The following is a 13,010-nucleotide window of genomic DNA, read 5'->3' as shown; positions in this document are numbered from 1 at the left end:
ATATACACATTTTGAATTACATAATAAAATTCGACATAATCATATATTCAAATATTAAAATAATTATATCTACACATATACATTGTAAATTTACATCATAGATAAATTAATATATGTACAACTTTATTTTAACAATTTATCCTTAAACTTAAAGTTAGCTCTTCACGTTCTTGGGTTCCTTTTCTTTTTCTTTTCATAGCTAATTAAGATCACAAACATTCTATCTTTGCAAGTTGATTAAACATGGAATTGTCATGTGATGAGACATTAGGGGTAAAGCCATGAAGTGCACAGTAGATCTAGTTTTTCTTTTATTTCTGAACGTTGTTGCTGCTTCCTGGTGAAGGCTGTAAAGAGATATATACTTTCTGTCGACTGATAGGGAAACTTTGCAATAGTGGGATGTTGATGAGTAGATAAATCAATGTGCTTTTCAAGCTATGGAATTGCTAGCAAGCTGTTGCTTTTCTTAATCACCTCTTCCAGGTCCAGGTCATTTCATTCTTATCCTGTTATCTTTGTTGATAGAATTTCATTGTTGGGTTGTGGTCACCATGGGAAATAAAGTAAAGGGAGGAAAGACATCGAAAAAATTTAAGGGTTAAGCTTGAAGAAAAAGAAAAAGGTTATGGAAAGATCTTTGCAGTTTGCACGAAAGGATGTCGACTACAAACAAAGGCCCAAGTTGTTGCTGGACTTTTTGGAGTAAAAAAAAGAAAGCCTTGAAACTCTACTTGGCATCTTTTCTCACAAATGATACTAATATTCTTACTTTGGGACCAAAGCTTTTTACCCTTGATTTTCCTTTTGAATTTGATTTGTCATTTTGATGACAAAGACTTTGGAAAATGGTGATTCAAAGTATTATTTTTTAATACTTATTTATTGTCAAAAGCATGAGAATATAGAGGTGTTAGGAGGAATGATTTACCTTTATTCCATATCTAGCTAGCTAGCCTTGAGAGGAAAAAAAAAAATTAGGAGACAGAAGTACTTTTGCAAAAGTAAGAGAAAAAAAGAGAGACTATTTAGCTGTCTAACTAAGAGGGAGAAATTAAATTATCTAAGTTCTATAATTTCAACATATTCATTAATTACTATTTCATTTGATCTTAGTAAAAACTATAGTAAATAAGACCACCTTATTTATTACATTTCTTTTTAAATATTGAACTTCTATATATAGTGATCAAATCACATACTGGCAAACCATGCTATAATCTCATTAATCATTTATTTCCATTTGAACATTTTTTTTTTTTTATAATTGGGAGATGGAAGATTCAAACCTTACTCTTTAGGTAAGGGGATTATACATAAACTAATGAGATAAATATTCGGGTGCATTTGAATATTTTTTTAATATTTATTTAATGTGACACTTACATATAATATTATACATGATGGAAAAAATAAATTATTGCCGACCCAAATTTAAATGATGGATAATGATTAATTTTTAATACTTTAACATCAACTTTATTTTATTTGTGTCTCCTTCGATACTATTCTTATTGTAGCATAATTTTTCTAAGCAAATTGCAGCTCTGTGGTCCTTATTGTTATCAGGATTTGAAAAAAAAACAAAGGCAATTTAACCATAAACTATTTCCTCCACTTATCTCGGACAGTAAACAATACCCAAATTGCATGGCGACGTATGCCATTCTGATAATGTGAAGGGATGCTTATGTTAAACGTCATCACTCTCCTCCAAAAATTTCTTGTAATTGTTCATATTTATATATAGAAAATCCTACTTAATATAGTATTGAAATTAGAGGTGTTAGATTTCTTAAATTGATTAGTTTATAATCTATATTCCAAGTCATATTGAAATCAAAACCTTGCCCTATCTATCTTCATCCAAAGAATATAATTAATGATAAAAAGTTGAGAATGCAAATTTTTGGCATCTCTTTTTTTTTTTTTTTTAAGATTTGCAGAAAATTATTTTCGTCGAAAATTTATCCTAGATATAAAAAAATTAATTTCATAAAAAATCGGACAAAAATATATTAAAATATTTTAATATAATTAATTCTGTCAAAAAATTAATAATCTTTTAGTGGTTTGCCGTGCATATAGCCTTTTGTCTTACAAAAATTAGAAAATTAGGTTTTCTTTTTTGGAACTTATGGATATGTGTTATGTCACTAAACAATTTGATTGGGAGCAGAGCTGGATAGAGCTGGATTGACAATTTTCCAGCTCTAAGGGATTAAGAAATTTGTACTCTTGTTTGGGAAATAATAATGGAATCCATTGAAAGTGAAGCCTTTGAACAACTTGATAGTGAGCTGGGAACAGGAAATTCCAGAGCATAAATATAAAATCCTACAAAATACTATTCTCTCCATCCCTTTTTCTTTTAATTTGTTTAGACATTTAATATTCTTAATTTTTATAATTTATTTTTACAATTTTTGACTTTTTCGTATTAAAAAATATTGAATATCTATATTATAAACAATTTTTAAATTTTAATATAAAATATATCAAAATCAAAATTTTTATCTTAATTTGTATAAAAATAAAAAAAATAACTGAAAAGTATTGTAATGAGTATTATCAAAAAATACTTTCAAAACCTTGATTCTCTATTGCATGACATCAACATATATAAATTATTTAAATGGGTCCATCTGATAAACAAAATGTAGGCATCTATAGCAGCATCAAAGAAATTGGAAAAATAAAATGCATAACATGATATTTCAAAGAAAAAAAAAAAAAGGAAAGAGACAGCATTGAGTATTTGACTTGTTCGGTGCAAAGATGGATGAAGCCCACAACTCCAAGTTGAGCTTTGGACAAGTCGTAATCACATTAAGCCTACGCCAAGAGAAGAACAGTACTTCCTGTCTTAATGGCAACTCCACTAGTACAGCTTGCCGTACGCATGTTCACATGGACCTCTTCTGAAAGCAAAAGAGAAAGAAAAAAAAAACAGAAAAGAAACGAAAGAAATGTAGGGTAATACTGCTATTCTCTCTCTTAAATGAGGGAAACAAAGGGGAAACAAAAGAAATCCTACCTTCCCTTGCCTGTCCTGTTTAGTTATTATTCTTCTTTCATGGCTGTTATCAAAGGTCTCTCCTCATAATCAACGACCTTAAAGCCACCATGCAATGATTAAAACCCATGGAAAAAAAAAAAAAAAAAAGAAAAGAAAAAACCTCACAAAAAGTTGAAAAAAAAAAAAAAAAGTAAAGTGAGAGAAAGCAGATGGGGCTCTTCAGTTGAAAGCCCAGAGCTCTTTACCTTCACATATAGTGCGGTGATCCCAATCATGTGGTCCCTTTGGTTACAGTTCATGTGTCAAATTTTCAAATATCTAATCTTATCATTCATGCATAATAATAATATGGTTAACTTTATATTTATATATTCTGTAGTATTATAGTATTATTTACATGTAAGCTATTTATAGAAGATTTGTGTTGCATGAAGCCGTCCTACCAATCGGGTCTACAGCTGTTGTTGATCAAATGTTGTTTTAGTTTGTGTTGATTACCCATTTGACTTAAACTTGTTATTTAAAGTGTCCAGTGTCAACCTTCCATTTTCTTTAGTTGGATTGCTGCAAGTTTCAAGTAATATTTATACATGGTGGGGTCTAACCAAATCTTGGCTGCTGATGGTATGATCGGTGTTTCTTTTGTATATCTTCCTCGTTTATGAGTTCTTGTCTTTTTATCTTTTCTTGAAATTTATGGTTTCTTGTCTTAATCAGTGTTTGTGTTTTGGCTTATGTCATGCCATCAAGTTTTTAAGTTTGTTTCAACGTTTGTGGTTGGAAATTTTTTGGTTATTCTTAAGGTTCAATGATTTGGGTTCTAAGTGTGATTAGGAGCCAGTAGTTTTTTACATTTATAATTGTTTATTACCAGTTAGGTTTACTTAATCCTAAGATGCAATTTGCCATCTTGGTTGATTCGCGTTCGGATTTGCATTTATTTATATTTTGAATTCTGTTGGGTTTTCATATGAGTTATAAGTAGTGGTATTGTTTTTTACTGCTCTGTCCATGGATTTCTTGACCATTGCATTGCTTGAGTAGAAAGCATGCCGCATTATCAATTGATTTTAGGACTATAATTTTGTTGTCTTGAAAGTGACATTTTGATTTTTATGGGACTGGTTTCTGGGTTTTTTTTTTTTTTCTATAATTGGGAGAAGGGGTTTCGAATGTGCTCTATAGGTAGAGGATCATGCACCAATCAATGAGTCAAACGCTCAGATGTAGGGACTGGTTTCTGGGTTATTATTGAATATTTTATAATATTATGATTTGCTTTTGCTGTTTTATAGCAGGAAATTAGGACCTGTGGGAAGAGTACCATTGAGAATTCTTTATTTTTTTGCAAGTTGAGGTTGTGGATGTCTGTTAAACATGGCCACAGTTTTGGTGTCTTTTTCTGTTTGGTCCTAGCATGAATCTTCCTTGTGCTTGGCATCATATAAGCCGACTTTGGGCCATTGTTTGTAATGGTCGGTGAGAATTCTATATATTAATCTCCTAGAACAGTGACAATCAGACTCCTGCACCCGCTTCTGCTTCCATTCTCAAGGTCAAGGACCTGTTCTTTGAAAGCTTATTAATTAAGGCTTCTATACTCAAATTTTGATATAAGACCATGAAAACTAGGAGGGGAAAGCGTTCTGAGGTATGCTTTGGTGCTTCCTGGTTTTGCTTTTACCCAAATTTGCAATTTAGATAAAAGTGATGTTTTAATGATTAACTTGGTCAATTGTTTTTGATTTCAGGCCTTTTGGCCATCCATTGTGATGAAGAAATGGTTGAATATAAAGCCAAAGGTGTATGATTTTAGTGAAGATGAAGTCGACACTGAAACTGAAAGTGAAGATGACGGTATTGTCATCTCATGTTTAGCAACATATTTTCCCTTGTACTTTCTGATTTTTTGATGATGTTTTTCTGCAATTTTCATCCAGCTTGCTCTCTTAAAGATTCAAGATTGCACGGTGGTGAGGATCATACCCATAGGACACCAGGAAACCAATCTGACTGCAGAAGCCAAATTTCAGGCAATATTTGTTTTCTACATGTGTGCTTTGCCTTGTTAATACCTTCTTTATTTTGAGCTTGAGAGCATAGTCAAGCTCATCCATGCTGATTCTTCTTGTTCCCTTCTGCTGTGCCTGTTTTACTAGGATCATTATTAAAATATGTGCGATTTCCAGCTATGAGGTGTACATTGATTTCTGTTGATCTGGCCCTGGGATGGCCTTGGATCTTAATCATCCATGTGAACTTTGGATGATATGGGGGCAACGGGAGAAAATTTGATAAGTAAAGCTATCAAAATATATGCAATGTACACATCCGTGTACTATGGAGATCAAAATATGAGCCTAATTAAGTTTTTAGTTAATTACTGAGAATTGCTGCTGTTATATAATAATTTGTCAGTCTAAAGTTGTTTTGTATGGTTTTGATATTTCATCATTCAGATGCACCTTCAAAGGGCTATCAATTAAGACACAGGAGGGGAAAATCAGAAACTCTGCGTGCACAGTACATAAATACAAAGGATGTGAGGTTTGGCTGCAAGATGCTTATGCCTAAAGTGTAAGCCTTAAGGTGTTGCTGTTTTAATTCTTATTGAAACATATCGTGGTTGCCTATAGGGTGACAATAGGCACTTGGAATGTTGCTGGAAGACTTCCATGTGAGGATCTTGAGATTGATGATTGGCTTTGTACAAATGAGCAGGCAGATATTTACATTATTGGGTGAGTATTTCCTTTCCCTGTTGGATCTTATATCATTCTAGGTTTTAAAAAATTTAATAAAATCTTTAGAATGTTTGGTGCTCCTTCATTTAATCTTCCTCACTTTTGCCTGTTCTGGCTGTGAGCACAATGTGCATCTGCAAATTTACAAATTTCTCTATCTGATGCTGATCATGGACCAACAACTTTTGCAGATCATAATTACATCCACAAAAGTAGCATCTAATTTTGAATCAACCTTATCATTTCTTGTTTGGTTTCCTCCACGTAATTATAATCAGCATGGAGAATATGGATCTAGGTATAGGCTGTCTTTGGTTATCAGCAATGCATTTCTGGTGCCAAAGTCTGTTTAAGGAATTTCGCTTTACATTACTACTCCATCAAAAAAATATGTTGTGGTTTTCAGTTGAATAACTTTGTTCTTGAGTTATAAATATTATCAGATTCCTAGTGTTCTAAAACCGACAAATCCAGTAAAAATCCTGTTGTCTCTTAGAGGCATTATTGCTAGGGAGCTGTCAATTATGCCAGCAGCCAGAGTACTGGCCTCCCTTAGAACTTGAGATACTGTCATCTAGCTTTCTTTCTCAAATGTTGGTTTTCACTTGATTATTGATTTTGATATTAGATGTTCCTTTTTTTCCTCTAATAATCTAATGCTAGATCTGCTTTGTACAGCTTCCAAGAGGTAGTCCCTCTGAATGCTGGAAATGTACTGGGAGCTGAGGATAGCAGGCCAATTCCTAAATGGGAGGCAATCATTCGAAGAACTCTGAACAAATCTTTTGAACCTGAAAGCAAGCACAAATGCTATAGTGCCCCACCTTCTCCTGTGTTAAGGACATCTTCAGTTGCAGATGTATTAGTAGATGAAATAGATGCGCTGCCATTGGAAATGATGTGTGATAACTATTTGGAGACTGCTAATGGTTATGACTTTGAAGGACAAGATTTGAATAAAGTTGCTGATATCGGACAAAATTTACAGCTGAAGAGAATATATGGTGTCGATTTTGACACTAGGTTAGACTGGCCTGAACGTTCATTAGATGCAACCCCACAAGTTGTCTCTTCAAATTCAAAATTGCGGAGAGTATTGAGCAGCTCAGCAAGAATTGGCTTTAATCTGACAGAGAACTCCATCTTCTGCAGTCCTCATGATGTGGTGTTAAAAGGAAGCAGATTGAAAAGATCACACCATAGCTCTGGAAACCTAGAGTCAATGTGGGTGAAAGCGCAACAGAAGCTAGAAGTTGTTGATTCTTTCTCTGAGATGTCTGATGAGTTTTCTGAAGAGGAGGATGATACTTTCTCAGAAGCACCAATGGAGCGACATGACAACAATAGGACAAGGTCACGCCCAACATATGTGCGAATAGTTAGCAAACAAATGGTTGGAATTTACATATCTGTCTGGGTGCGAAAGAGGCTGAGGAGACATATAAACAACTTAAAAGTTTCTCCTGTTGGAGTTGGTCTTATGGGATACATGGGAAACAAGGTAATGACTGTTCTTCTCTTCTAGAAGTAGATTAGGCTTTATATCTTTAGTACCTTATGGCGCTTGTAGCTTCTGTAAATATCTGTGCAATGAATTACATTGGGTAGAATCTTTCAATGGAGGGATGCTTCCTTCATTTCAATTTGACATTGTGGCTTTTAGATTGATGAAATCTATGCCCTCCATATTTTGATGTGTTGCAATGTGTGCGTGGCTGCAAGGTGGATGACATTTTACCATTAATACTGATCAATCAATGAAAATGCCTAAATGGATTTTGCTTTTGCAGGGATCTGTTTCTGTTAGCATGACTCTTTTTCAATCCAGGCTGTGCTTTGTGTGTTCTCATCTGACATCAGGTCAGAAGGATGGAGCTGAACAGAGGCGTAACACTGATGTGTATGAAATTATACGACGTACCCGTTTCTCATCTGTCCTTGATAGTGATCAACCACAAACAATTCCATCTCATGAGTAAGCAAAATTTCAGCATCTAATTTTGATTTATTCAGTTTATAATTAATTTAAGCAAGAATTAGTTAGTTTGTTGATTTTAGGAGAGCAGCATGCCTCATTCTGAGGTATAGATGTGCTAGTGCAAGTCAATTCTCTCCTGCCCTTTCTGGTTATAACCTATATTCTTCGCTTATTCTTGTAACTGTTAAGTAGAGATGAAGCACTGTAGAAATTGAAGGGAAATTTTGCTTCAAATGGCATAAGGTTAACTAGATATGAATCAGGAAGATAATGAAGTTAGACTTGAAGTGATACTGTAATTTTCAGCAAACTTCAAGAAATAAGATATTTTAGAAATTTTTTATCACTAACTATGGCTGAACTATTGAGTAACTTTGATGGTTGAGGCCCTTCAAAAAAAAAAAAAAGAACTTTGATGGTTGAGAAAATTTCACCTTAGGATTATATTATCACTATATTCAACCTGAGACATGATTTTGTAAGTGGTTGCTTCTGTAAACAGTCAGATGTTTTGGTTTGGGGATTTGAATTATCGTCTCAATATGTCGGGTGCGGAGGTGAGAAAGCTTGTTGCTCTAAAGCGCTGGGATGAACTAATTGACAATGATCAGGTGAGAATCACAATGATCTAGTGTTTCCCAATTATACAAACTTGTTTGAGCCTTCCGAGCCTTTTGGCTTAAGTTTTCTGCTTTTGAACACATATTGCTGGGTATGGTGACATGTAGTACTGTGACTGTCTCCTCATCTGAAATGGAACAAAACTTTATGTTGAATCCAATTTTTGGTCTAACTTGTGTGTTAAATGTGTGCTTTAGACCTGGTTACCTGTTAGGGAAGAGAAACTCTATTGAGTTTTCAGACCTTTGTGGTCAAAAAGGCATCATACTGTTTTTAACCAAAAGTAAATCCAATCATGGAGTTTTTTCATTGAGGGGAAAAACTGATGAAGTATCAGGTTTGGGTTTTCTGGATATGGTTGTCAATTGTCATCAGTCGGCGCACTAATTTTTCTTAATATTATATGGTTAACAAATAAAATGTCCGAGTATCATCACTATTTTTCTTTAAGTTCTCCTTGGTAGGTGGCAGACCTGTCTTGTTCTTTCCTTCTGATTTTCTCTTAGCAATAAAATATATACTGTTTTGATGAGAACAAATGTTAATGGCTTCAATTCTGTGCCACAGCTACATAAAGAACTGTGTAGTGGGCATGTATTTGATGGATGGAAAGAGGGGTTAATAGACTTTCCTCCTACCTACAAGTATGAAATGAATTCTGATAGGTATGTTGGTGAGATCCCGAAAGAAGGGGAGAAGAAGAGATCTCCAGCATGGTAAGCACAAGTTTCTGTTAAGTAGCTGGATGACAAATCTGATATAAAAGTTAGAAAGGTTTCTGTAAACCCAACATATCTTGCATAACGTCACCGATAAATCATAAAAGTCACACTGTTAACTGCTTATTATGTGCATTTTTCCCCTGGTAGGTGTGATCGTATACTCTGGTCAGGAAAAGGCATAAAACAACTTTGTTACCAACGAGCAGAAATAAGACTCTCAGATCATCGACCAGTCAGTTCAATGTTTTCAGTTGAAGTTGAAGTCTTGGACCATCGGAAGTTGCAAAGGGCTCTCAATGTTAGCACTGCTGCTGTCCATCCTGATATTTTCTTTGATGAAAATGGAGAATTAGAACTTTAGCAGGTAATCGACTTTAATAATTAATGAGTTATCAAGCAAACTAGTGTCTTGATGAATGTCGTCTCTGTGCTAGGAATCTGAACAAGGTTGAAGCCAATGTGTTATATGCCTTTGGTACTATTTTAATAAGCTCTCATTTGATATTCAATGTTTTACAATAATTTCTCTTTCACTGACTAGGTAACATGGAAACAGCTTTCTGTTGCTTCATTATGCTTTGTATGTCCAATTTACATGCATTATTCCGGAAGCAGGATACCAAGTAACACGATGAGATGGAAGAAAGGTGTCTTCTCCAAAAAATGAGTTTCCAGATGCCACGTCAGGACAACAATAACGTAGCATACAAGAAATATGCAAGCGTACCTTGCATTCAAGAGATGATAGCAGGAATAACTAATTTGTAAAGGTCGGAGTCAGACTATGTGGTGTGCATTTAACAACAGCTTTATTACTTGTGGTGGGGTGAATGTGTAGAGACTAACATTCTTTTCTTCTTTTGCGCTTTAGCTAGAAGAGCGCCTCAGAGCAAAACTGATGTTCTGAGTTAGGGCCTATTAGTCTTGGCCATGCCGTACTTTCCATCTGTATATTGTTATAGTCTAGTTGTTTTAAGTTTCTATTTCTGCCTCTCTTCCAAAGAGTGACCGAGTTCTAGCTATTGAAATTTTGCAGTCATACTTTTACCTTTAAACCTCCTTTCATAATGGCTCAATGCACAATCCAGGTTCCAGCATGTCTAGTTTTTCTCTTATCTCTTTGCTGCTCTCTTTTTTCTCTTTACTGGCGCAAATTTGGAAGCTTTCAACTATAAACTAAATTTTCATTTGCAGAAGTTCATTGAAAATTCAGCATCATGGAAAAGGTCCAGTGTTAGACAGAACCATAAATTGACCATAAATTTACTGATTTTAAAAACACCACAAAAGCTTGAGCTAGAATATATGAGTTGAAATTTTGTTTTTGGTTTTGCACCAGATCGTTCAGACTGTAGCAGTGGCAAGATTAGGAGAAAACCACCTTAATGATCTCAAAGACAAAAGATAAAGACACAGAATGGTTAGGTTAAGGTAGTTGTATCCACTTTGATTAAGAGCTGGAAGCAACTTTTTTTAAGACAAAGTTGGCTTGAAAAACATAACAAGAGACATTAACGGTAGAAGAGAACATCAGGTCAAAAACGTGTGCATAAATAGATCGATATGTTGCTGCAACATTCCTACCCCATGCAATATAACCTGAGCCAGCTTTCTACATGCACCAGTTTCTCATTTTTCTTCCATGGAGATTATGAGAGCATTCTTGATTTCACTGGTTTTGGTTTTAAACGCGGTTAGAGTTTTGAGTGATGATCAACTTCTGGTACTTGATTACTACAAAGAGACATGCCCCTTGGCAGAAGAAATTGTAAGCCGAAATGTTGAGATTGCCGTGCTCAAAGATCCTCGGATGGCTGCCTCGCTTCTTCGCTTGCACTTCCATGATTGCTTTGTCATGGTTAGACTTCTTTTCTCTGTATCTCCGGGTCATAAAACTTGAAACACCCTTGTAATTCATGGTTATTATTTGATTAAAGTCATCAAGCTAATCACTTCCTTCTTCCTTCACTTGGTTGATGTCACCTTGGGGTCAGGGGTGTGATGCATCAGTTCTTTTGGACAACTATGGAGACATTGTTAGTGAAAAGCAAGCAGTACCTAACCAGAACTCTTTACGTGGATTCAAGGTCATTGATGAGATCAAGTACATTCTGGAAGAGGCTTGTCCCCTAACTGTCTCCTGTGCTGATATTCTAGCAATGGTTGCTCGCGATGCCGTTGCATTGGTATTTCAATCTCTCATAATATTTTGCTTTATCTATTACTAAGTCCATTTGATGGCATCTTGACGTTTGTTGTTGAAAATGATTCTAGTAAGAGGTTTCTCCTAGAAGGCAGCGTTTCCTATCATAGAGGAAATTAAACTTAGTGCTTGAGACAGTTGTCTAATGCTTAACAGTTTTCGATTTAACCTTGTCACCCATAGAATTGAAACACTCAGTGCATGAACAAGTCATTACAAATTTCAGGAAAGCGTAATGGCTACAAGCTTTTTAGCTTTTTTTTTTTTATTATTAAAAGAAAGAACGGAAAATAGAGTAAACAAGTGGGCTAGTGTAGCTGATGCAACCATGATATATTCCATCTTTGTAACAGAGGTGTTCTTTGTTTCATTAGAGAGGAGGCCCAAGGTGGAAAGTATGGTTAGGGAGAAAAGACTCCCTGAAAGCAAGCTTTGATGGTGCAAACCAGTTCATTCCAGCTCCAAATTCCTCTCTGGAGACTCTCATTGCCAACTTCAACGAACAGGGTCTTGACATAGAAGACTTGGTTGCTTTGTCAGGTAACTTTCTCAAATCTTTCACGTATGCCCTTCCAATAAGATCAAATCCCAATTTCAGCATAAAAAACTACTAGGTATAGTGTAATTGTTAGTTTCTCACCTTCCTTTCAGCTCAAATCTTCATGCTTTATATAGAATTCCAATTTTAGCTTCCTCGCACATTACCATTTTTCGAGTGCTAATTGTCAACAGGTAGCCATACACTGGGAAAGGCAAGATGTTTGAGTTTCAGACAAAGGATCTACGACATAAACATAGAAGAAAAGTATGACAAGTACAAAAGGTACAGGACTTTCCGAAGAGCCCTACGGTCCATATGCCCGAGTTCTGGAAGGGACAATGCGATTGCACCGCTTGATTTCTCAACTCCTGCAAAGTTTGACAATCACTATTTCATTAACATTCTTGGAGGAAAAGGTTTGCTAGGATCTGACAATGTGTTAGTCACAGAAGACCATGAAGGGGAGATAATAAAGCTGGTGTGGGCTTATGCCTCTAATCAAGAGCTTTTCTTTAGTTCATTTGCCAATTCAGTTGTCAAGATGGGCAACATAAATGTACTGACTGGCAATGAAGGAGAAATCAGAAAGAATTGCAGGTTTGTTAACCCTTAGGTTGTGCTACTTTTAGATTACAGTTCACTTTGTAGTAATATTCACCTAAGATTGTATCCCTAAATAATTCTGAACAGATTCTATTTTGTACCAAACCTATGAAAATCTCAGGCATATCTCAGCCACTGATGGATAAAATTGGTCGTTGATTTTCCACTTCATGTTTATGGTTACTTACCTCCAGGGTAAGAATTGATATCAGTTAGATTAGTTAGCACGGTTCCAAGCTGGTGATCATTTTCGGATGAGATTGGTCAAAAGGCTCGAAAAAAGAAACAATTCTTTGACAGGAAGTTTTTTCCTTCCTTGGATCAGCCTGCCATAAAGCAAAGCATCAGTTTTCCTTGGTGAACCTAGGGAAATTAACGAGTTAGGTAAGATTATTAGCAGGAGTTAGAACGGCCTTAACCTGTCTGCTCTCCACCAAGGTATGCAATTCGTTCGAATTCGAGAACAAGTAAACCTTCATGACAAATTTGTTTGACCCTGTCAACCAGGATCTTGACCTGTGCTTCTATCATTTTGCAATCTAACAAAAGAATGACAGCAGAGCTCGATGCTTGAACTCT

General features: G+C 35.3%; 2 protein-coding genes and 1 long non-coding RNA gene across 6 annotated transcripts; 2 read left to right on the top strand and 1 right to left on the bottom strand.

Annotated features, from left to right (window-relative positions):
* Window positions 1-2,579: 2,579 nt before the first annotated feature.
* LOC18606094 (uncharacterized) lies at window positions 2,580-3,201 on the bottom strand. Its single transcript, XR_001927095.2, has 2 exons — window positions 3,038-3,201; window positions 2,580-2,921 (listed from the first exon to the last, which is right to left on the bottom strand). It is a non-coding gene; the product is annotated as an uncharacterized LOC18606094 (long non-coding RNA).
* A 190-nt stretch (window positions 3,202-3,391) lies between these two features.
* IP5PII (myo-inositol polyphosphate 5-phosphatase 2) lies at window positions 3,392-10,152 on the top strand. 4 transcript variants are annotated; one of them, XM_007039511.3, is made up of 12 exons: window positions 3,392-3,643; window positions 4,315-4,670; window positions 4,771-4,876; window positions 4,960-5,052; window positions 5,479-5,566; window positions 5,656-5,760; window positions 6,442-7,264; window positions 7,554-7,738; window positions 8,244-8,352; window positions 8,930-9,078; window positions 9,232-9,448; window positions 9,700-10,152. In XM_007039511.3, the coding sequence occupies exons 2-11, from the start codon at window positions 4,641-4,643 to the stop codon at window positions 9,443-9,445; spliced, it is 1,902 nt and encodes a 633-aa protein (XP_007039573.2). In that variant the 5' UTR covers window positions 3,392-3,643; window positions 4,315-4,640; the 3' UTR covers window positions 9,446-9,448; window positions 9,700-10,152. The 4 variants fall into 4 exon arrangements, with proteins under 4 accessions (XP_007039573.2, XP_017972814.1, XP_007039571.2 ...); XM_018117325.2 differs by having other exon boundaries at window positions 3,394-3,643; window positions 4,318-4,670; window positions 9,626-10,152; XM_007039509.3 differs by having other exon boundaries at window positions 3,394-3,643; window positions 9,626-10,152.
* A 513-nt stretch (window positions 10,153-10,665) lies between these two features.
* LOC18606092 (Peroxidase superfamily protein) lies at window positions 10,666-12,602 on the top strand. The gene is made up of 4 exons (XM_007039508.3): window positions 10,666-10,942; window positions 11,079-11,270; window positions 11,662-11,827; window positions 12,020-12,602. The coding sequence occupies exons 1-4, from the start codon at window positions 10,727-10,729 to the stop codon at window positions 12,439-12,441; spliced, it is 996 nt and encodes a 331-aa protein (XP_007039570.2). The 5' UTR covers window positions 10,666-10,726; the 3' UTR covers window positions 12,442-12,602.
* The last annotated feature ends 408 nt before the right edge of the window (window positions 12,603-13,010 follow it).

The sequence above is a fragment of the Theobroma cacao genome, chromosome 3 (genome assembly GCF_053813885.1).
Source record: "Theobroma cacao isolate CCN51 chromosome 3, ASM5381388v1, whole genome shotgun sequence".
Taxonomy (NCBI): Eukaryota; Viridiplantae; Streptophyta; class Magnoliopsida; order Malvales; family Malvaceae; genus Theobroma; species Theobroma cacao.
This window is presented reverse-complemented; position numbering and strand designations above follow the sequence as displayed.